The sequence below is a fragment of the Hippopotamus amphibius genome, chromosome 12, assembly GCF_030028045.1.
Source record: "Hippopotamus amphibius kiboko isolate mHipAmp2 chromosome 12, mHipAmp2.hap2, whole genome shotgun sequence".
Classification (NCBI taxonomy): Eukaryota; Metazoa; Chordata; class Mammalia; order Artiodactyla; family Hippopotamidae; genus Hippopotamus; species Hippopotamus amphibius.
In genome coordinates this window covers 61,970,923-61,994,512 of record NC_080197.1, presented here as the reverse complement: position 1 = coordinate 61,994,512, position 23,590 = coordinate 61,970,923, and the positions used below count along the sequence as shown (strand labels likewise).

General features: G+C 43.8%; 1 protein-coding gene across 1 annotated transcript in view; it reads right to left on the bottom strand.

The window, feature by feature from the left end:
• Positions 1–15,802, bottom strand: part of ST8SIA1 (ST8 alpha-N-acetyl-neuraminide alpha-2,8-sialyltransferase 1) — a 147,285-nt gene extending 131,483 nt beyond the window's left edge. Inside the window, exon 1 of the mRNA XM_057702506.1 lies at positions 15,122–15,802. Coding sequence (XP_057558489.1) covers positions 15,122–15,357 — 236 coding nt within the window. The 5' untranslated portion in view covers positions 15,358–15,802. The remainder of the gene's footprint in view (positions 1–15,121) is intronic.
• Between the last annotated feature and the right edge of the window lie 7,788 nt (positions 15,803–23,590).

Below are 23,590 nucleotides of genomic sequence, written 5' to 3'. Positions count from 1 at the left end.
TAGCAATCCAGCCCTCCCCCACTACCATCCCCCAACCATGGTCAAAAAAAGAGAAAACTGGGAGGGAGGTATGGATAAATTAGGAATTTGGGATTAGCAGATACACACTACTATATATAAAATAGATAACCAATAAGGACCTATTGTGTAGCACAGGGAACTATATTTTGTAATTATAATTTTGATATTTTGTAATGACCTATAAGGGAAAAGAATCTGAAAAAGAACATATATATATATACAAACTGAGTCACTTTGCTGTACACCTAAAACTAACACAACATTGTAAATCAACTATACTTCAATAAAAAAAGAGAGAGAGAGAGAGAAAACTGCGAGCCAGAGAACCTTGTTAAGGAGGTGGGGATTCTGCCCTTCCTTGAAGAAGAGAAGGCACCCAAGAGAATCAAGATGGGGGTACCTGGCCAGGGGGTGTCCTTCCATAGGGTTGGCTTAAGCCAGCACACTTGTTGGTCTGCCCCCCAAGCTTCCTTAGTGGAAAGGAAAGGAAATGATAACGATTTGGAGACACTCGTGGTAAACCCCCAAAATGGGCCAGGGGGAGTGTGAGGAGCACGGATGCCTCTTTGGGACGTGAGACCTTGATCTCCTGCTCAGGATGAAAGTGAACTGGCTCAGTTGAGCATTGCCCTGTTCCTGAGGCCCATGGGGATCCTTTAAGAAACGGTGCGCAGTGACAGTTTTAGAAGGGTGCCAAAACTCACCCGGGGACAAGTATGACAAAATATGAGGCTTTTTCTCCTATCTGGGAATTATAGTCATAGCCCAAAACTGAGACCGATATGTGCTAAGTACCTCAACTTTTAAGTTCAGAAAGCTGCCAGAAGTCAGAGCCGGCCACCTCTCTACAAGTCTTCTAAGGGTGGTACCCAACCAAAGGAGCAGTCCTGCCACCCTGCAGCTGATCCACACTAAGAAGGTCTGGGAGGAATGAGCAGCCCCAGGAGCACCCTGGTTTTTCCATGATGCCAGCACTTCTCCATCCCGCGGAGGGGGGAGACAGTGCTCTCCCTCCCTGCCAACTAGGGAGGAAGAGGGGTGGGGAAGTTCCAAAAGAACAACTTATAAAGGCCCTGAGGGTCTGCGTTACAGAGAAACACTCATTTCATTCTCGGATGCTTTGCTGTGCTGGCTCTGCGCTGTCTGGGAAGAAGAAACAGACTTGGAAAAAGATGGTGAGGCTGAGGCTGATGGGCAGGGAAATTCCCTTTGGTGTGGTGAGGACAGCATCTTTACTCCATCAGAAGGCTGGCCAGCAGTCAAAGGAGCTGGGACAATTTGCTCTCAAAAGATGTGGGCAGCCTGTCAGGGTTCACCAGAGAAGCAGTAGTCGGCAAGAGAAAGACTGAATAGTCTCCTCCCTCCCTGCCCAGTGCAGAAGGAGCAGCTTCCAGGTTGGGGCGGATGGGAGCTCTGCATCAAAGGACGCCCTTCACACTTCCACCCCAGGTGCTGGAGATTCGCGTGGGGTCAAAGCTAGCAGAGGTGGCACACACAAGAGTTTTCTCTGTGCTTTAAAATCCACAAAACTGCGCTAAATAACAAAATAAGACTACCCCAATAATCAAGGTGGACGCAAATTGATAAAATCTGGCCAAGTTGGTCACAGACGCATTAGCATCAGTAAAGGGGAGTAAGGGCTGAGGGTCGGGAGGTAGATTTGACAAGGCAGAGCTGGGGCAGTTACCAGGAAAAAATAAAACGACTTTGTGCTTCTACCCCCAACTTGAGGCTCTCCAGTTCTCAGTGTATGCGTCCTATTTCCAGCCTCTCCACTTCCTGCTGGGCTCCCTCTCAGGATGGCAGCCTGGCTGGGGAGTACAGATCAGTTGCTCACCGAGTGAGCAATCCCCATCCAAACCAGGACAGCTTCCCCATCTCTTTTATTCCACCAATAATCGAGTTTCACTTTCCTCAAAGGACTCATGTATCTTTTAGCGATGCTTTAAAGGGCTTTTCCTCTCTGACAGCTCACATGCTGCACAGGTTACCCAGAGTCGAAAGATATTATACCACTGAACTGCGTGGGGACCTCCGGGCTCACAGTCCCCATGCAGGCCGAAAACCTCAATGGACCAGAGAAGGAACCCGGGCCCTCTCTGGACTCCACCAAATACAGACACACACAGCTCAGTTCTGAAAGTGAAGGTCAACCTGTGCTTGGTTTTCCTCCATAAAAAGGAGCTGAGAGGCTTTTTGGAGAACTTAGCTATTGCTATAAATACTGTGTGCTTCTATGTTCTCTGCAGGAAGGCCTGTGTCCTCCTGGCTACCTGCTTTATTCCCAGGGCCTAGTAACAGTGTCTGGCACATAGAAGGCACTGAAGAGGTATTTGCCGAATGAAGGATTGAGTGGAGGAGTGAATGAATGAATTGGGAGTGAGTATTTATGGCATGGAGTCTTAATACTAGGCAACAGAAGAAACTATCCCTGAAAGGTATGCTGACAGCTGTGGACAGGTCTTTCAGATAGATAATCTAGTGTCTTTATTCAGGCAATAAATACTTCCTAGACACTTAGTAATAAGACCGTGATAAGAGATCTAAAACAAGACAAAAGACTCAATCTTTGACCCTAAAGCACCAAAGCAACAGTATGTATAAGCAGCTTCAAACAAGTGTAAGGAGAGAAGGGCACGGGCACAAATGACATAGGCCAATGTCAACACAATCACCAATACTCAAGCTCCAAAAACTGACCCAACGAAATATCATCATGGGATTTTTGTCCCTTTTTACTGCACTTTCACCCTCCACTCAGTAGGTACCATCTGCTCCAGAGTAAAGCTCAAGAGTTTTAATTTCACTAAACAAGAAAAAGACTCTTAACAGAGTCAGAAAATAAAAATTTTTTTTATTTAAGACAGTTGTATTTTTCCTTGAAATCTCTACCTTCTAGTGAAGCAAAAGTTCATTTTCCCTTTTAATTATAGTTTTATTTAATTGCTTAAGTCCTGTGAAAATGATGCCAATGGTCCCATAAAGGCACTTTTTTTTTTTAAACCTGAATCACTTTGCTGTAGATATATAAATTTTTTCATTCTTTTTCAGATTCTTTTCCACTATAGGTTATTACAGGATATTGCATATAGTTCCATATGCTATACAATAAGTCCTTGTTGGTTATCTATTTTACACATAGTAGCATGTATCTGTTAATCCAATACTCCTAATTTTTCCTCCCCCCACCTTCCCCCTTTGGTAATCATAAGTTTGTTTTCTATGTCTGTGAGTCTGTTTGCTGGAAAATGTGAAAACTCAAATTCAAAAGATACATGAACCCCAATGTTCACCGTAGCACTATTTACACTACCCAAGATGTGGGAGCAAACTAAGTGTCCATCGACAGATGGATGGATAAAGATGTGACATATGTATATGGAATATTACTTAGCCATAAAAAAGAATGAAATACTGCCATTTGCAGCAACATGGATGGACCTAGAGATTACCATTCTAAGTGAAGTCAGACAGACACATACTATATGATATTACTTATCTGGGGAACCTGAAAAAATAACACAACTGAACTTATTTACAAAAGCACTGCTTTTTTTTTAATTAATTAATTAATTTAATTATTTTATTGGCTGTGTTGGGTCTTTTTTGCTGTGCACGGGCTTTCTTTTAGTTGCGGTGAGTGGGGGCTACTCTTTGTTGTGGTGCGCTGGCTCCTCATTGCCGTGGCTTCTCTTGTGGAGCACACGCTCTAGGTGCATGGGCTTCATTAGTTGCAGCACATGGGCTCAGTAGTTGTGGCTCACAGGCTCTAAAGCGCAGGCTCAACAGTTGTGGCACACGAGCTTAGTTGCTCCACGGCATGTGGGATCTTCCTGGGGCAGAGATCGAACCCGTGTCCCCTGCATTGGCAGGTGGATTCTTAACCACTGTTCCCCCTTGGAAGCCCAAAAAGCACTGCTTTTTAAATGTAGATGCCAGACCATGGTACTGGAAGGATAACTGTGACAGATAAAGGTACATGTTCCACTGCACTACATAAATTCCTCATAGCTAGGTCTCTGCAATGCCCAGGGAGGGGAGACTGCCACTGTACACATCCAATTTTATGGGAATCTTTTTTAGTTGCTTTGGCTTCTTGAAAATTCCCTAAGGGGAATTTCATCATTTAATGCTAACAATCATTGTACATCTGACTATTTATGCAATTGCTATCCACACTGAAATGAAGGAAACCTCAGATCTGCTCTTAGCCAAAGGCAAAGACTTTCGATGAACAACCAAAGAAACCAGTTATAAAGAACTGATGGGGGGGGGACTATCAAGAAACCACTGTTAGAAATTTATACTAAGAAAAGAAACAGATAAATGCTTAAGATGTATAAACAAGTATGTTCATAAAAGCATTATTTCTCAAGGTGAAAAACTGCAACATGAATTACAATGGATTACGTAAATAAATGATTAACTATCCTAAAAAAGGAAAATCTTACAGCCATTAAAAAGCAGTGATGTAGATCTACATATATTGTTACTACAAAAATATTCACAGTGTACTGTCAAATTCATTATATACACACAGAAGCATTGAATGATCTGGATGACATATACCAAAATATTAGCAATGTTTCTCTCTGGGTGAATAAATGTCAGTCACTTTTACAAATGAAAACAGTCTTATCATTAAATGCCAACTTTGAGAAAGAACTCTTTAAAGAAGCTCTTTGATTTCCCATATTCAATATTTGCCAAATATATATGAAGATATTTTTAAAGAAAAAAAGTAACATATACTTTTAATATCCTTTTTAATGATCCTTTTGAAGAAAGTAATTTGTTCCAATGCAGTAACATTTAAAAAACAGAAAACTCATGGTAAATAATTTTTTTTCCAAAATGCAAATCATAAAGCTATTTTATCACAAGCTTGTAAGTTAAAAATTAATTATATGGGCATATATTACTAATAAGAAAAAAATATCAAATCGTACACTTTAAATATATGGAGTTTATTGTATGTCAATTATATCTCAATAAAAGTTCTTAAAGAAAAAAATTAATTATATGAGAAACTGTTAAAGATATAACATTGAATGATTTAAGAGGATATAAAACTAAATATACAAAACACATACAAGTTAGTAATACACACACAAGGAAACAAATACACAAAAAAGAAACAGACTTACAATGAGCACTTCTGAGGGATGCAATTATGAGTGATTTTTTTTCTCCTTTTCCTATATTTAAAATTTTCCTATAGTAGGTAGCTACTACTTTCAAAATCAGACAATTAATAAACACTATAAATTTTTAAAATAACCATGAGGGACATAAAATCATGTATACATTTGTTTTATCAATAATTGAAACAAGCACTTTGTTCAAAACAAGCCCTTTCTCATTACATTCACTTGGAAATAAATCTCTGGTTTGTAGTCTGTTACTCAAGCCCTGAATAATGGAGACCATGTAACTCTGATTTCATTTCAGCTTTCTCCTAGCACCTAATTAAAGGAGTGACACGGCTCTTATGGTCTTGAAGCGGTCTTGACCGCTTCCCTCTCCTGCAGTGCCCTAGCTAGATGACGGTCCAACAGAAAGGGGGAGAATCAGTTGCTTCAAAACTCAGTATGATTATCTAAAACAGCCAAACTCTCACCCTTGGAACACAGTACTCAGTTTCTTACTGACTTAACAATGACACTAGACTTGACCGTAAATTCTATAATATCCTGAACCATGTCTAATTTTCATCACTGTAGCCTAGCACCTAACTGGCACACAACAGGCATTTACTAAATGCAGATGAATGAATGAATGAATGAATGAATGAATGAATGGGTGATTTATGGCTGGGGTCTGCTCTCTTCCTTAAAATTTTGCTGGCCATTTTATAACAGCCTTAGTACTAACAATATGTATAGACAAAGAAGTGTGTCATAAGGTCACATTTCATTGCCATATATTCCATTACTAAAAGTGCAATAATAGGCATAGGGTGTGTCCCAGGAAGCAGCTTCTCTAATCATCATGGCTTAATAATTAGCAATTATTCAGCACCTAATCTCAAGGTAAGAACTGCCACCCACAGCTAAGGCTCAGAAAAGCCAGGTAAATTTTTCAACGTCACAAAGTTAATAAATGACAGAACCACGGTTAAAACCTTATCCTAGGGGGCCCCAAGGTCCAGACTCTTTCTAGGTGGGAACAATCATCTTGTCATCTCACCAAGCCAGGTTGAAGATGGTTATGGATTACACACTAATTCTCTCCCTTAATTATCATCATAAACCTAGGAAGTGGGTTGGCAAATTATACCATTTTTCAGATGACAAAACAAAGGAACAGAGAGGTTAAGCAGATTGCCCAAGGCCACACAGCTCCCAAAAGTGCCAAAATAGAATGAGAAGCTAAAAAAGTATTTGACCAGAAATCTATCAACTTCATCATAAGGGACTGCATTAATGATACAAAGTCAGCATCACTTCCAAAAAAGTTCCCCACTACGATGAGAAAAACAAGCTTTGAGAAAAAAGGCTTTTGTTTTACTGAGTTGTTGCCTAGGCTTTTTACAGTATGATAACCCTGCTCACACTCAAAGTTTGGACATTTTGATGAGGACTCAAGTTTCGCATGCTCACCATAAGTTCCCTCTTTGCTTTTCCCCAGGCACCTTTTAAAATAACCACTTAGAGTTAAGCCCACGAAAAGTTCTGGACCTCCGCCCCAATCACCTTATAGATAATAGGTGCTTGTTACCTTGCTCTCTCTCTCCTGCTCTTGAGCTCCTGGCCTGGGACGGAAGGTTGCCCCCTTCCCCCAGCTCACTGCGCCCTCTAGCTTCTGGGATCACTAAATAACAAATCCTGGTCTCTACTTCCTTTGTATGAGTGTATTAAAACTGTGTGTTCCATCAACACGACCATGGGTTTCACCTTCCACCAGAGTGGAAGCTGGATGCTGAGGGAGGTACCTGTCCCCGCAGTAGAGAGCTTGCATCTCCTCATTCAGCAGGTTACAACCTACATGTTCTTAGTTTGATGTAACAGCCCTGGCTTCCTAACAGAACTTTGTCAAAAGACAAACTGGCCATACTCAACTCTAACATATATAATTATTCAGTTGATCCAACTAGCTTCCCAAACACTCCCCTGCAAAATGAAGATGAACAGGCTCCCACCTTGCCAAAAAAAAATACCCTTACTTGCAAGGCGGAAGGCAAAAGTACAAACATATCTAACATTTAAAAGTTATAATCAAATTAACAAACAGATAAAATACATGTTCTCTCCTCCCATCCTTTTCCCTAGACAAATATACCTATGTAACAACCTAGAATGCCAGATTAAAATTAGGCTTCACACAATGAGGTATCACCTCACACCAGACAGAATGACCATCATCAAAAAATCTAGAAACAATAAATGTTGGAGAGGGTGTGGAGAAAAGGGAACTCTCCTGCACTGTTGGTGGGATTGTAAGTTGGTACAGCCACTACGGAAAACAGTTTGAAGGTTTCTTAAAAAACTAAAAATAGAACTACCATATGATCCAGTAATCCCACTCCTGGGCATATACCCAGAGGAAACTATAATCCAAAAAGAAACATGTACCATAATGTTCACTGCAGCACTATTTACAATAGCCAGGACATGGAAGCAACCTAAATGCCCATCAACAGATGAATGGATAAAGAAGATGTGGCACATATATACAATGGAATATTACTCAGCCATAAAAAGGAATGAAATGGAGCTATATGTAATAAGGTGGACAGACCTAGAGTCTGTCATACAGAGTGAAGTAAGCCAGAAAGAGAAAAACAAGTACTGTATGCTAACTCATATATACAGAATCTAAAATTAAGTGGTACTGATGACCCCAGTGATAGGACAAGAATATGGATGCAGATGCAGAGAATGGACTGGAGGACACGGGGTGGGGGGGCGGCAAGGGGGAAGCTGGGATGAAGTGAGAGAGTAGCATAGACATATTTCCACTACCAACTGTAAAATAGATAGCTAGTGGGAAGCTGCTGTATAACAAAGGGAGATCCACTCGATGATGGGTGATGCCTTAGAGGGCCAGGACGGGGAGGGTGGGGAGGAGTTGCGGGAGGGAGGGGATATGGGGATATATGTATAAATACAGCTGATTCACTTTGGTGTACCTCATAAGCTGGTACAAGAGTGTAAAGCAATTATATTCCAACAAAGAGCTTAAAAAAAAAAATTTAGTCTTCGCAAACTCCAGGAAGTTTGGTACTAGAAGGTGGCAACACAGAGAGATCCCCCACCCCCACCACCATATGTACACGGGAAAACCCCCAATCCCATATCCAAGTTCCTCTCACCACCTCCCATTTTTGCAAAGAGCTGTTCCTTGGCCAACCCTTGGGCCTAGGAGTGCACACGGCAGTGGGACAAGCCGCTCCCAGGATGAGGGATGGGGGGAACACTCCACGAAGGCAGGCAGGCTATGGGGTGGGCTTGAGTCACCTGGGCAGGGAATTGCAGGGTCTACAAAGGCCCCACTGAGCCCTGCCTGATTGAGAAGGGCTAAGACTAGAGGAGGAACAAAGCAAGGCCCCCCAAAACATAGGACACAAAGCATGGGCTCGTCCTGCCAAGCTCTAAGAGGGGCACTGACCAGCTCACACACAAGCTTTCAATAGCAACAGCTGCTTATTGTAAATCTCTCCAAATGCATTCCCTCTCCCTACCCTTCCCTAACCAAGACCTGGCCATCTATCAAAGCACAATTCATTCACTCCTCTTCCAGTAATCAAAGCATTTACAGTCTGCAGTTTCTAAATTTAGCTGTTCATTGCATGATATTTTCTGGGTTTTTAAAATCCTGTCAACTGGATTGGTTTTGTTTCTTTAAAGCAGTGAATCTCAACCAAGGGCCATTTTGCCCCCCCAACAGATACATCAGGTGGCATATCTGGTTGTTTCATTCAGTGGACAGAGGCCTTAGGTGTTGCTGAACATTCTATAATGTAAGGGACACTCTCCACAACAGAGAATTATCCAGCCCAGGATTGAGTAGTGCTGAGACTAGGAAACTCTGCTCTAGAGGAAGAAGTCTTTGCGATTAGAGAGGATGTGGTTCACTCCTCTCATCCCCACATGGTCAAGCAGAGTGCTGGACCTCAGTAAATCCTTGTTGGCTCACTGACTGGCTAACTGGTCCCACTGCTTTCTAAAATGTTCATTCACGCAGTAACTCAACAAAAATGAGTGTGCCAGGAACCACTCTCAGCTCTGGGGATGCACATATGAATGAGTCGGCAGAAAAGGCAGACAAGGAAACTGGTACTTTTAATACAGCTTGAGAAATGCACCTGTCATTACCACATATTCACATATTGATCTGTTTATTAGGTCTCCCCTCATTGGCCTATAAATTTCAAGAAAGAAAGGATTTTAAGTTCACCATTATGGTTCCAGCACCTTGTATAATAATAGTGGTAGACACAGTAATAGATATTTTGGATCAACGAAAAATACGCAATAATATGCAAAAGGCTTTTTTTTTTTTTGAAGGAGGAGATTTTAACAGACCCTGGGGAGGAAGGAAAGAAGGCTGCCTTGAGGAAAGCTAATGTGGATTAAGCACTCATTTGGCCCTCAGTATCTGCAAGGGATTGGTTTCAGAACCCGACCTTACCTCCCCACCCTCCCACCCTGCACAGATACCAAAATCCCCGGATGCTCAACAGCCTTATATAAAATGGCTAGTATAGTCTGCCCTCCAAATCTGCGGGTTCTGCATCGAAGGAGTCAACCAACTGCAGATCTCAAATTTCAATCCAAGGCTGCTTAAATCCTCGGATGTGGAAACCACTGACATATGAAGGGCCGACTCTGTATGCCTGAAACAGTTCTCAGCATTTTCAATGCACTACCTATTCTAATCCTCACAAAACTCCTACAGGAAGCCCCATCTTACAGATGAGGAAATGGACCATGCGGTCTGACTTGCTCAAGAACACAACCAATGGTAGAATCAGGATTGAGCACAGCTAACTTCGGAACCTTTGTTCTTAACCACTGTAATGCACCGAGGAGAGATGAATAAGAACTGACCGTGTGAAGGGCGGGCCTTGTGGCCTTGAAGGAAAGGCATTCCAGGCAGAGGGAATGGCACAAGCAAAACCAACACAGTATGGCTTATTTCAGGGACTATAACCTTTACCAATATCACTAAAGCATAAAGAGGAACGCTGATGAAAGACGATGGTGGACAAGTCATCATGGTCAGATCATAAGAGACATCAGCAACGCCTCATTTATCCAAGATTATCAGGGAACAAGCATAAGGCTTAGCGTCTCATAGCTCTGGGTGGGAACCCAACCACATCCTTTTGTTAATGGTTCTCCCTGTACCTCCATTTCCTCATTTGTAAAACAAAGAATGTACAAATATCTACTTTATAAAATAGCTATGGAGCAAAAGATAACTAGCACAGGCACTAAGAACTGAACCTGGTAGATTTCATGAGTCCAAGCAACGTTAACGACATTTTTGCTATTGCGGTTATTTCTGATGAAATTTTTTCACACGTGTACATCTGCAACATAACGGCAGCTTACCTTCGTAAGCACCACATTTCCTAAACCACCTTATTCCTAAACTACTTTTACAGTGAATTCCACAAATTCCCCACTTAGCGAACATAAAACTTACATCCATATACGCAGAGGGCTGCACCCCGCCCCCATCCCCGCATCCACCCAGTGCCCTTTTGCCGCCACCAGGGCAGCTGCGGAGATACCACAAACTTCTGGTAACCACAGATTAAAACTAGGGACAGAAAGGAAGCGACGTAAAGCTAGAACTGCTCAGAGGAGAGTTTGGTTCAGAATTGAGAAAGGGAAAGAGGAACATTACTACGTAGACTCATGGCCCCCAGCCAGTGAACAGACAGGATGCTCACAGCATTTTGGTCTTATCCCCTTTCCCCAAATCCCCCAGGAACAGTGAGGTGCCGTCTCTGCTGATGTCGGCACATGGCCGGTGCCCTTGGGTACCTGATGTGTGCTCATTTCTCATGAGCCTCACCTTAAGCCCATCCAGAGCTTGTGACCCGGCTCCCACCCGCCCCCCAGTCTGCTTACTACGGTGCTCTCTGTGGGTGACAAGAACTTTCCACACAGGAAGCACACCAGACACTGGCCCATCTCCCCACTTTGGCTGTTGCTGTCCTCTCTGCCTGGAACATCCTTTGCCCTCCCCTCTCACGACCCCCCACCTTACCATCCTTCAAGGCTGAGTACAAATACCACTTCCTCGCCAACCTCCCTCCTTCCCCAGAATCAAGTGCCACGTTCTGTGAATTTCCCCAACCCTTTGTTTATGTTTCAATTGCTGTAAGGACCACGTATTAAACAGAAGTACGAAGCAAGCATCGTTTTAACTGTTATCTGTACGCTCTTATGTAATTTGCACTATAAACCTGCAAGAAATGATTACAAACCCCATCTTACAAATGGGGAAGGTGAAGCTCTGAGAGTTGAACTCTCCAATGGTCATACAACTAGAAAGGGAACTCCAACCATGCACTGACAGCTCCCCAATTCCTAAGTTTTCCACTCTGTTATGCGACCTCTCTTTAATGGCCCTATTGTCAGGTGGTTAGCTGATTATATACATATACACCTGTTGTATGGGATGACAGCAAGTCCCTTATGGCAGGGACCAGGGCATATTCATCTTTGTAAACGTGGATAACAAGATATCCATTTATACAACCCTCTTAGGAGAATTAAATCAGACAGTACATTTAAAACATTTAGCATAGTGCCATGCACATAACAAGAGCCTAATAATTTGTTGGTTTTGTTGTTGTTGCTACCATGTCAGGTGCCAAGAATAAAGCCTTGCACATAAACTGTAAACTGAAGTTTATTTCTGAGAAACAAACAAAATGCCGAAGGACCTGATGGAAGAGACAAATGCCGCTTTGGTTTGGCATTTCCCCACACTACCTGACTACTCAATTGGAAGCAGCAAGAGTGGCCTAGAAACTTTAAGTTCCTACCATAGGGTGAATGGACTTCTTTATCTTTTGATGGCTACGAGGATGACAGGAAAACTTCCTATGTAGCAAAACTCTAGCAGCTTTGTTACTTTCTTGCTGCTCCCCCAGGAGCAATTTGTCAAAAATTCCCCTCTGAGATATCAGCACTTAACAAGTTCTACGCGCAGAGAAGAAGAAAATCGCAAAAGTAAACGCAAGTACAGGGGGCAAGAGGGAATCTGAAATTCTGTTGCTTGTAAACCTAGCGAAACACTTTCTTTTGTCCTTACAGCATTTTACAAGACTTTAAACCATCGCATTTCCTTACTCATGCGTTTTTATCAGTCGCCCCCTAGGAGGAGGTGAGCTGTCTCAGAGGAAGCAACGGTCCATCGTGTTCACGGCTCTCCCCCAGGGCCTAACTCATATCCGGTGCGCTGTGGTCACTCACTAAATATGCATTGACTGGCTGCAATTATTTGTATGTATGTATATGTGAATCTCAATGTATTTATACACATGCATACATCATTCCATGGTTTATGGATAAATGTGTGCATATCCCCACACGTAAGTGCATATCATACATTTACATACATGTGTTTCTATCTGTGCAGAAGATATGTCAGACTGGAAAACACACAAAGTTGTGTCTCCTTAACACCATAAAGGCTTCTGGCTGACCTAATATTTAACAACTGTACACTGCAGCCCACATACTAACCATCCAAATGTTAAAAAACAAACATGCAGAGTAAAAAAAAAATTTTTTTGACTTAACAAACCATGATATTTTGACTATCTTTTAAAATCCTTGTCCTTGTTCATTAGCTTCAGGGTAAACCGGAGGGGGGGGATGGGCAAAAGAGGGAATATGGACCAAGAATGCTTCTCTGCAAATCTGGCAAGTGAAACACTCCAAATTCTTATGGCCTGGCCACATGTCCATATTGAAGCTGTGACATATATAACTTATCATTTACAACTTATAACAAGTAGAACGGCACCACTGACTAGTTATCTGTGTCAGACACTGGGCATCAGGTTTTTCATTTCAAGTTCACACCCATCCTGCAAGGCAGATGTATAGATGTATCTCCATCTACACATAAGGAAACCCAAACTCAAAGAAATAGAGGAACTTGCCAAAGATACTTTGCTGTTTACCGAGCCATGGCACTGTCGGCCTGAAAATTCAGGATTCTTCTCTGAAGCCCAAACTCTTTTCCATGCGCGATGGTGCCTCTTACACAGTTTTACTGACACTAACTTTGAGGGGTATGTGTTTAGGCAGTTTTGGGATTTTCATAAATACTTCTCTGCATGGAGAGACTAGACCAAATGTCAGCCAAGCACACTGAAGATGACCCCTAGGCTACAGACAGCAAGAGGCAAGTGTGTCTCAGAAAAAACCAGCCTGGGCTTCTCAGAATGTGAAGCATTTTCCACTCAATTATGTCTTCCAAAAGAAATCTACTCTCTAACAGAGCTTCATTATTGCTCCTCTTATTTAAAAAAAAAAAAAAGAAAAAAGGAACTCTTTCATTGCAAACCAAAGGGATGCTCTTAACTCATTTCCTTATATTACTTGAAATGAAAGTGCCTTCTGTCTCTAGAGAAAAGAAGGGTTGCATGCTATGCCTTTTGAGTAGAATAATCAACATCGTGAAGGTGAGAGAAAATTAGCTCTTGTATACTTTTAAGGGGAGTGGGGTTATTTTTAAACTTAATGATAGCAGAATTCTAAAGAAAGAGGGAAGGAAAGTCTGCCCTCCCAGTTTAAAGGAGAATTCAGCTGCCTTTCCTGCAAGGTTTGGCTATTATCTCTTTGACCTTCTTTCCAAGAGCAGGCCTGAGAAAGAAAGGGAAACCATATGTTTTAAAAGTTTGTTTTTTTAATTTACAGACATTTCTGAACATTTGTAACTAACAGTAGTGAAAATGTTTAAGTTGGCTCTCGCCTGGCCGTATACTGCTTGGAAAGATCCTATGCAGAGCAAAAGAAAGCACTCTGTATCCCCTCCGCATCCCCAAGCCACAACTATCACAGGAAGAGTCAACCGCTGCATCTTCAGCTGAAGCGACTGAGGGCAAAAGTGGTGCCTGACAGTGGCAGAAGCACCAGGGTGTCCCTTCAACATGACCAGGAAGGTGGAGAAGAAGCGAAAGCAGCTCTGTCTCACCTCCAATCTTAACGCATGACCCCTACTGCCAAGAACTCATTTTTAGACCCTTAAACTGAAATTCCCAGAAAGGAAGAGAAACTACAACCCTTGAGTGATCCTCAGAGTTCTGATTGTCAACCTGGTTTTAGAGTTTTTTTGTCTGTTTTCTGATTTCAAGTACCCGCCGAATGCACATCTCCCAGCCTCCAGAAGGCATCCACAGCCTAAGCCAAGCAAAAGAGCTGGAGCTTTAGAGCTTTACGTGACAAAAATCCCAGCTCTGACCCTGCAAAGGTACATGACCTTGGGGAATTAACTCCTCCTTCTCAAGACTCAGTTTGTGGTTGGTAAGATGGGGATATAACATCTGTTATCAGAAAGTTGGTGAAGCTCCAATAAAAATGATACAGTCCCTAGCTCTTCAGTAGGGCATCGGTAAGTGCCCTGTGTTTGTTATGGGCACACTGCACAAAGCAGCGGGAGCCAGGCTGGGTGTCCATGTTTTCATTGCCCATGACTCCCTCATTAGCGATGTATGTAACCAACCATTCGCCAAACCCCAGGAAGACGCCTGGTACCTGCTTCTAGTTCTCTACAGCTTCGAACGTCTGCAGAGCCAGAGATAAAACCTCATTAAGTTCAAGGGACAAAGTTAGCCTGGATTCTTCTTGCCACCGGTTATTGGCAAATCGCTGAATACAACTCAGGCTTGGGAAGAAATGCGTACAGACTTTCCATGGCCAAAGCAGGTGTCTGCACATCTCTTGGGGCAAGGGCTGGGGGAGGGCCCCTGACTAATGTCTCCAGGATGGGAAGGACAAAGAAAGGGAGTAGGACAAGAAGGACGGAGTGAAAGGGCCTCTGCGAGGCGGTCCTCGCCAGTGACCCTGTCCTCGGCGCCCCGGAAAGAAAGGACACGAGCGGGGTGGAGCCGCGAGGGCAGGAGTACCTGAAGACTCTGGCCGCCGTCTGGTTCCTTCTCCACGCCATGCCCTGTTGCAGCACCCCCTGCACGATCTCCTTCTCATTGGGCAGCCGGTAGACGGGGAAGATGTAGAGCCAACAGAGGACCACGACGCAGAGGGCACTGGCTCCCACAGGCAACCGGGTCCGCGGGAACTTCCACGCCAGGACGGCCATGGCCCCTCTGGACGTGTGTCGCCGGGCCCGCCCGCAGGGGCTCATCGCAGCCCCGGGTTCCCGGGGTGGGGGCCGAGGGCCAGAGCCTCAGCACAAGGCTAGGCGCAGTGGCAGCGGAGGGTCGCCCCACTGCCGGCCCCCCATGCACACACACCTTTCGCTTTCTTGCTCGCACTCGCACGCACGCTCCTTCGGCGCCCACGTCCCCGAAGGTCAACGCAAGGATTTTTTTTTCCAATGCAACTTTTTCAAGGATTTCTTTCTAGGGGAAGTGCCCGGGGAGCAAGTCACGAGCTACGGCCATGGTCGCTTCCCCTGCAGAAGGCGGGCGCCGGGGTCTCCAAGAGCGCGGGGAGCGGCGGCGACGAGTCGCTCCCGCCGGTTCTGCAGCATCACTGTCGCCCTCGGCGCGGGTCCGGGAAGAGGCTCGGCTCCCTCACAGACATCTGGTCCACGGCGTCCCCTTCCGAGCGGTGCTCCTGCGCCCTTCGCCGCCTCTCCCCGCCTCCCGCGCTGCTGCGCTAGCAGGCACCCCTCAGACGCGCTCCCCGCGCCGCGCCAAGTCCTTGGAAATTTCCACGGCGGCCCGGGACCGCTAGCCCGCCCCGGGCTTCTCCGCCTCGCCCGCCAGGACCCCCGCTCCCAACCCCTCCCGGAGAAGAAAAGAACTCGCTCTCATCAGTTAATTCAGCGGCGCGCCGCAGCCTTCCGCGGCGCCCGGGACTTCGCAGACAGACGCCCGGGGATTGGTGGAAATCAAGGTCTCCCCTCCCTCCCCCACCCGCGAAATTGCCTCCTTCGACCCGCTCAGATCCGCGACGCTCGGCTGGAGAGCGCGCCCCTCTCTCCCACCCTTGTCCCCTGCAGACAGACGCAAACAATAAAAATAATAACACCCCCGCCCCCCAACAAATGTATATATACAAATTCCTGAGTGTGGCCGAGACTGGCTGATAACCTGACCCTCCGACACGCAGCCGGCGCGCCAGGGCTGTCACCCTACCGCCGTCACCCTAGGATCCCTCTAACTGGTTGGTTATTAACCCGCAGCCAGGCGGGAGGAGGCTGGCGGAGATTGATTCCTTCCTGGGCCCCCACCCCCATTCCCCGGTCCCGGAGCCGCGGCTCCAGCGACACCCGTGCGCGCGCGCGCGCGGGCGGGCACACACGCACACACACGCGCTCGAGCCCGCGCGCGCGCGCAAGGGGAGGTGCGTGCACACCGGGGTCCTCCGCCTCGCCTCCGCCCTGCAGGGAGAGGCGCTGCTGCATCCAGATGTGCAGGCAGCTGGTGGCCGGGCCGGCAGACCTCGCGACGTGACAATGCCTTGGAGGCGCGGCCGCCTCCTCTGCCTTTTGGATGAAAGGGCCGTTTGTTCTTCGACGTCTTTCTTGCTTCACCGACCAGCTTACCGCAACCCCGACCTTGGAAAAGCGTCACTCGCCTGCACCGGCGGAGCCCAGGGACCCCACAGTTAGCCATTTCTGCTGCCCCAGCGGCCGGCGAGTAGCGCGGCTACCTCCTAGCGGTTGCCTATTCTATTTGTTTAAGCATCTCGTCAAGCATGAAGTGTGCGGGGACAAAGAAATCCGGCAGCCTACTAACCGCGTCGCCTTCGTCGTCGAGAAACCAAAATTTAAGGGTTGCTCAGCCGACCAGGCTGCAGCGTCCCTCAGACCTACACTGACTGTTACGTGGCCTGGTGCGTCTTTCTCCATTGAGAGATGGCACTTGAGAAGTTGATGGAAAGTTATTTACCAAAAACGACCACCAAAGTCTCATTCCTCCCTCTTAGGAGAATGGCCCACTGCCCTCCAGCCCGCAAGCATGCCCCAGAAATCCCTCGTGCTTAGGTAAATCGGGAAAGATGAGAAAGTGTAAAATCCCAAAGTTACATCCTACACCGTGGAGCCTAATCGAGATTCTTTGAAATGTTGATTACCTGAAGTCCTGCAAAGTACCCAACCCACACTCATCTGTTCTGGGAAGGGGATTGCGGGGGAGGGGGAGTGCAGGGGGCCAGGGAAATTTTTCCTATAGTTGCCAGGCTGTGGATAAATAATCTACCTCCTCTTTCCAGTAATTTAAATAGAACACAAACTATCCCAGTCTCTCTTTTCTGCCCCCAGTCTAAGGGATACTTTTATTCCAGTCCAAGAGATACGAATAAATAAAACAATCAAAAAGACTGCAGTTATGAAGGGGCTATATAAATATTTCCCCATTTAACGTCATAAAAAATACAGCAAAGGTGTGCCTTAAACTGAGGGAATTCTGTGATGCAGTGTGCTGGTTCTCCTTCTGAAAAGTAAGATTCTTTTTTTTTTAAGAACTTGTATTGAGATATAATTGACATACAATAAACTGCATGTATTTAGTGTACCATTTGATTTTTTTTTCTTCTTAGTAATGTATATACGGCAATCCCAACTCCCAATTCATCCCACCCCAATCCCTCCCTCCCACTTTCCCCCCTTGGTGTCCATATGTTTGTTCTCTACATCTGTGTCTCTATTTCTGTCTTGCAAACGGGTTAATCTGTACCATTTTTCTATATTCCACATATATGCATTAATACACGATATTTGTTTTTCTCTTTCTGACTTACTTCACTCTGTATGACAGTCTCTAGGTCCATCCATGTCTCTACAAATGCCCCAATTTCATTCCTTTTTATGGCTGCGTAATATTCCATCATGTATATGTACCACATCTTCTTTATCCATTCATCTGTCGATGGGCATTTAGGTTGCTTCCATGACCTGGCTATTGTAAATAGTGCTGCCATGAACATTGGAGTGCATGTGTCTTTTTGAATTATGGTGTTCTCTGGGTATATGCCCAGTAGTGGGATTGCTGGGTCATATGGTAATTCTATTTTTATGAAAACTAAGATTCTTTTATCCTTGATGACTCCTGCCCCACCCTACAATCCAGCCTCATTCCCTGCTTCTCTGGAGCATAAACACTGAATCCAGTCAGACCATTGCCCTTCCCCTTCCAAGTCACATAGTCATCACTTTTGTCAGTGTGTTTTGTGGTCCACATTCTTTTTTCATTGGATATCTTTTTTCTCCCTCCATACAAATCTAGCACATCATTCAAGGCCAAACCGAGTAACTAGGAATTTCTCCCTCCATGTGTTCCCAGACCACCTAAAACAAAGGTTTCATGGGTAGGAACTCAGTAAATGTTTCTGGTTTCTGCTTCTGTCCCCTTTGACCTCCTGATCTGAATGTCTACAGTATTTGCTGGCTCTGACAGATGATTAAACATTTAGATGTGTAGTGTTGTGTTGCTAGCATTTTTCATATGTCACTTTGTCTCGGCAAGGGGGCAGTAAGAATATTTGGTCTCATATATCAAATGACAAGCCTGTGCTTTTGATCCAAAGGAGGACTCCAAATGACATGCCTCCAGGTCTGGGGGAAGAGCAGAAGCAATATTTTACATTTTCTTCATATTCCTCCAGGTACCATCTCAGGCTTGAGCACATACATGCTCAACAAACAATTGTTGCTTCGTTGTTTGCTTGATAAATTTGAGGGTGTCAAATTTCTTCCGGCTGTTGCTAAGGTAGCACTGTTTAAGGAAAGGTATAAACCCCCATGTTTAATGTTTTAGATAAAATATTTTACCTGATATTTAGCTCTCTGGTTTATATGACTTTTAGTAGGTAGTTTAGGTATTGTTTTATAGTTCTGCATCTGAGCACACAAGCAGGATTTGCTCTATAAATGTCTTTTACCAGACCAGTAAACACGATGTGAAAAACTACTTGATATCATAACTAAATTTGATGGGCAGCACTTTTGTGACATCAGAGTTGTGGTGAAAGTTGGTCTAAGAGATAGAGCCACCACAGAACTGAAGCCATGGAGAAGAGAGGAAAAGGAACCCCTCTCACTGAAAAGCTGAGAGAGACCAAGATGCAGAAAGATGATCAGAGTGAATGGGTCACACACAATTTACAAGCTGGCTTGGATGCTAATAGTGTGTAGAAAAATGTTGACAGTCACATAGAGATTTCTCATTAGAAGACTAAATAGAATTGCCAATGACTTGAGATTAAAAAATTCAAAAACTCAAAAATGTCGTTCTTTCTTCAGTCTCTTCTCAAATTCTTGTCAGGATGATTTGGAATTGAGTGATGAAAGCAAAAAACATGCCCTTTTCACAAACAGTTACAATGCTAAAGCCAATAGGGTTGTAAAATGAGAAGGACTCTGAATATAGATTATCTGAATTAAGGCATTTGCTTATCTCCACTTCCTCTTGCAACCCCACTAAAAGGACAGTAAAGGAATAAAAGAGGCATAAACTCAAAAGAACAAGAGAAAAGGAAATGTTGCATAAGCAGACAAATGATGTCAAAAATTTCATAGGCAGGTAAGCAATTGAAGAGTGATACCTGACTTATCAGAATGGAGAAAGCTACAGGCCTTTCAGTGATACTGTGTGTGCACACACTCACAAGATAGGGAAATATAGATTGAAGCCAGCAAGAATCAAACTAACTTGCACTATGGAGCTCTTGAAAGGCTCAGAAATTAGAAGTATCTCTGAAGATGAAAGGGCTAGATGAAATAAAATAACAGGTTTGTTTGAAAGTCTTTAAAAGAAACTGTGATATCGCTAGGAAAAGTGCCATCCTCTAGCCTGGCTTAACATAGGAGGTTACCTCTCTAGAGAAACTGACCAACACAGAGGAGAAGACCTACCATTGTGATATATGCAGGAGATCTCCAGCCAAACAGCCATATCCCTGCCTCATGCCCTATGGTGAAGCCCATCAGTAGATAAGCTCTACTCACACAGACCCTCTGGGCTCTTTTTCAGGCCTCATTGTTAAATAATAGTGGGGAGTCAAGGATCCCAGACATCTGAAGAGTCTTCAACATGAAAGCAAAGACAAAACAAGCAAACAGAAAACATGCAAGAAAATCAACCCAGGAGGGAAAAGAATAATGCAGAAAACATAAGGTATCCTAAATAAAAACAATAATAAATTTTTCACAAGGTTAAGAGACAATCTATGAAGCAAGAAAAAAAAGGCATATGCAGAAGACTAGATTAAAAACATGGTAAACACAAACACACACATTTTATATGCATAAAATTCATAGAAGAGTTGAAACACAAAGTTGAAGAAGTATTCCAGAAAGTAGGTCAAAAAAGATAAAAGAGAGTAAAAAAGTATAGGCTCAAACAGGAAAATAAACATCCAAAATAATAGGAATGGGGAAAAAAATAGAAAAGAGAAAATTTTCAGACATACTAAAAAAAAATCCTAGAATTAGAGTCCACTAAGGACTCAGTATAAGGAAGAAAAAATACCCACAACAAAGGATATATAACAGTGAAATTTTAGAAACAAGGAAGAGAAAATTGTGAAAGATTTTTTTAAAACAAAAGATTGGAAATAATGATGACATTAGGCTTATAAAAAACAACACTGGAAACTAGAAAAAAACGGTGTTAGGGCATCAAAATTCTTAGGGAAAATTTTTTTGTAACCTCAGATTCTATGTCCAGTCAAAATATGACTTAAACCTGAAGGTAGTACCATTTTCAAATGCGAAGTCTTAAAAACTTTACTCCCATGCACTCTTCCCTGGGAAGATACTGGTAAGACTCCACTAAAATAAGAAGCTTACCAAGAAAAAATAGGGATCCAGAAATCCAAGGCTTTCATGCAGGAGAGGGACCAAGGGAATTCCTAGGGAAAGAGCTTAGCCTTCGATCAAAAGAATAAACAATAACTTCTGGTTTTAGCTTAAAAGTAATTTGGGAGTTGAAACTCCCATCCTTCAGAGAAAGCTGAGCAAGGTGTAAATCAACAACTTTTCTTGCACCATCAGAGAACTGAGGTCACAAGGCCTCACCAGTCTAGAGACATTGGCAGATCCAGAGCCAGAGCTGGGATCTGTTTATCTGAAGCAGAAAATGTGGAGCCATAAACTGGTAGCAACAGTTCATAAAAACTTGGTAAAAATGGAGTTTTGGGAAGGAAAGGGTGAACTCTCAAAAGTATGAGAAACTCCTAGGAGTAATAGTGAGTTTTACCTCCAGGAATCTCACCAGGATCTCAGGGTGAAAACCTGAGAAAGATCCTCTTAGAAGAGTAACCATTGTAAAATATGCTTAGAAGATTCTCCATAACAAAGTCCCACTTTCTAAGGAAAAAGAGCTTATAGCCTTATCCCATCTGGAGGAAGGGCATTTCTTCTATTTTAACTCACAGGTGTCTTCCTGTCTCAATTAAGCTAAAAAAATAAAACTATGAAACACTTGTGAAATTCACAGCCTGGGGACACAGGCCTTCTAAAAGACTGAAATTTAATCATAATATCATGGAACACTTTCTCTCTTCCACACTTTACCACCAGACTAATAAGTTTCCAATGTAATAGAGGATGACAGCTGAAAAGTTATAAGATGCATCATCTCTCTGAGGAAAGCACTTGGGGAAGCCCAAAGTCAATAGATGAATAGAAACAAGTGATATTAGAGAAATTTGAAGCCCATGGTACTTTGGAGCTACTGTAAGCATTAAACACAGGCAAACATCAGCCAAATTAACATAAAACTTTACACTAAAGGCCTAATTATGTTCCCATTACTCAATACATCATGTCTGGCTTTCAACAAAAAAATTGTAAGGCATACTGCAAGACAAGGGAAAAACAAAACAAAACTATGTGAAGAGACAAAGCAAGGATCAGAACCAGATACAGCAAAGAACGTATGACCCAAGTGCAAGAATTATGAGACAGAGAATTTAAAATCACTGTGATTAATATGTTAAAGGCTTTAAAGAAAAAGGTAAACAGCACACAAGAACAGATTGCTAATGTAAGAAGAGCAATAGAAAGAATCAAATGGAAATGCTGGAAAACTAAAACAATATAATAAAAACAAAGAATATATTTGATGAGCTCATCAGTACTGCATATGGCTGAGGAGAGAATCAGCAAGCTGGAAGACAGGTCAATAGAAAATTCCCAAAACAAAATGTGGGACAGTAAATAGTTAATTCAAAATGTGTTAAAGGAGCTTCCAGGAGGATAGCCAAGATTGAGGAGTAGGAATACTCTGAGCTCACCTCCTCCCACAGGCATACCAAAATTACAACCATATACAACATTACATATACATATATATAACAACTATATACAGTATTCTATTGAAGAAAGACCAGAAGAGTAGCAGAAAAGATTTTCTACAACTCTAAGGTATAATGAGGGAACCACAACAAGATGAGTAGAAGTGGAGGCATGATATAGTCAAGACTCATAACCCCCAGATGGGTTACCCACAAACAGGAGGATGATTACAATTGCAGAGTTTCTTCCCAAGGAAAGAGGGGCCCAAGCTCTACATTAGGCTCCCTAGCCTGGGGTCCTGCACTGGGAACATGACCCACCAGCACATTTGGCTTTGAAAGTTAGTAGGTCTTACTCCTGGGAGGGGACACCCAGGGGACTGTGATAAATATAGACTCCACTCTTAAAAAAGCACACACAAAATCTCACATGACCCAGGACCCAGGTCAGAAGTAGTCATTTGAAAGGATCCTGAATCAGACCCACGTGCTGACTTTGGAGAACCTTCCAGAGAGGCAAGAAGAAACTGAAGCTCACCTTGGGAACAAGGACACTGGTGACAGCAATTTTGGGAAGCTTGTTCTACCATGAAAAAAATGTTGCTGGAAACCACCATTTTGGAATCTCCCCTCTAGCTTTTTTTATGACAAGACCTGGCCCCACTCACTGCCCTGTTGGCACCAGCACTGTATCTCCTATGGCCAAGCAACTAGGCAGATTGGAACATAGCCCCACCATCAACAGGCAGATATAGGCCCCAGGACTATGGCAGCCCTGCAGCTTGCCATATTAGGACCCAGCCCACCCACCAGTAGGCCAACAACAGTTCTGGAACACCTTGAGCCCCTCAGCCACCCACCCTGGGATCTGACCCCACCCACCAGGGGGGCAACACAAGTTTTGGAACACCCCAGACCCATAGCCAGCTGTGTCATGAACTTGACCCATTCACCAGCATGACAAAATTAAATCCAGGACCCCTGGCCTCACAGCTACTATTGCAGAACCCAGCTCCAACTGCCAGTGGGAGCACTACCTTTGAGATGTGATAGGGCTCTGCAGCAAGCCACCTTGTGCCCCAGCATCACCCACCAGTGCCCAGCAGCCTCTGCACAAGACAGGGCCTGGAAATCAGCTGGACCAGGGCCAGTCACACATACAAGACAGCCCA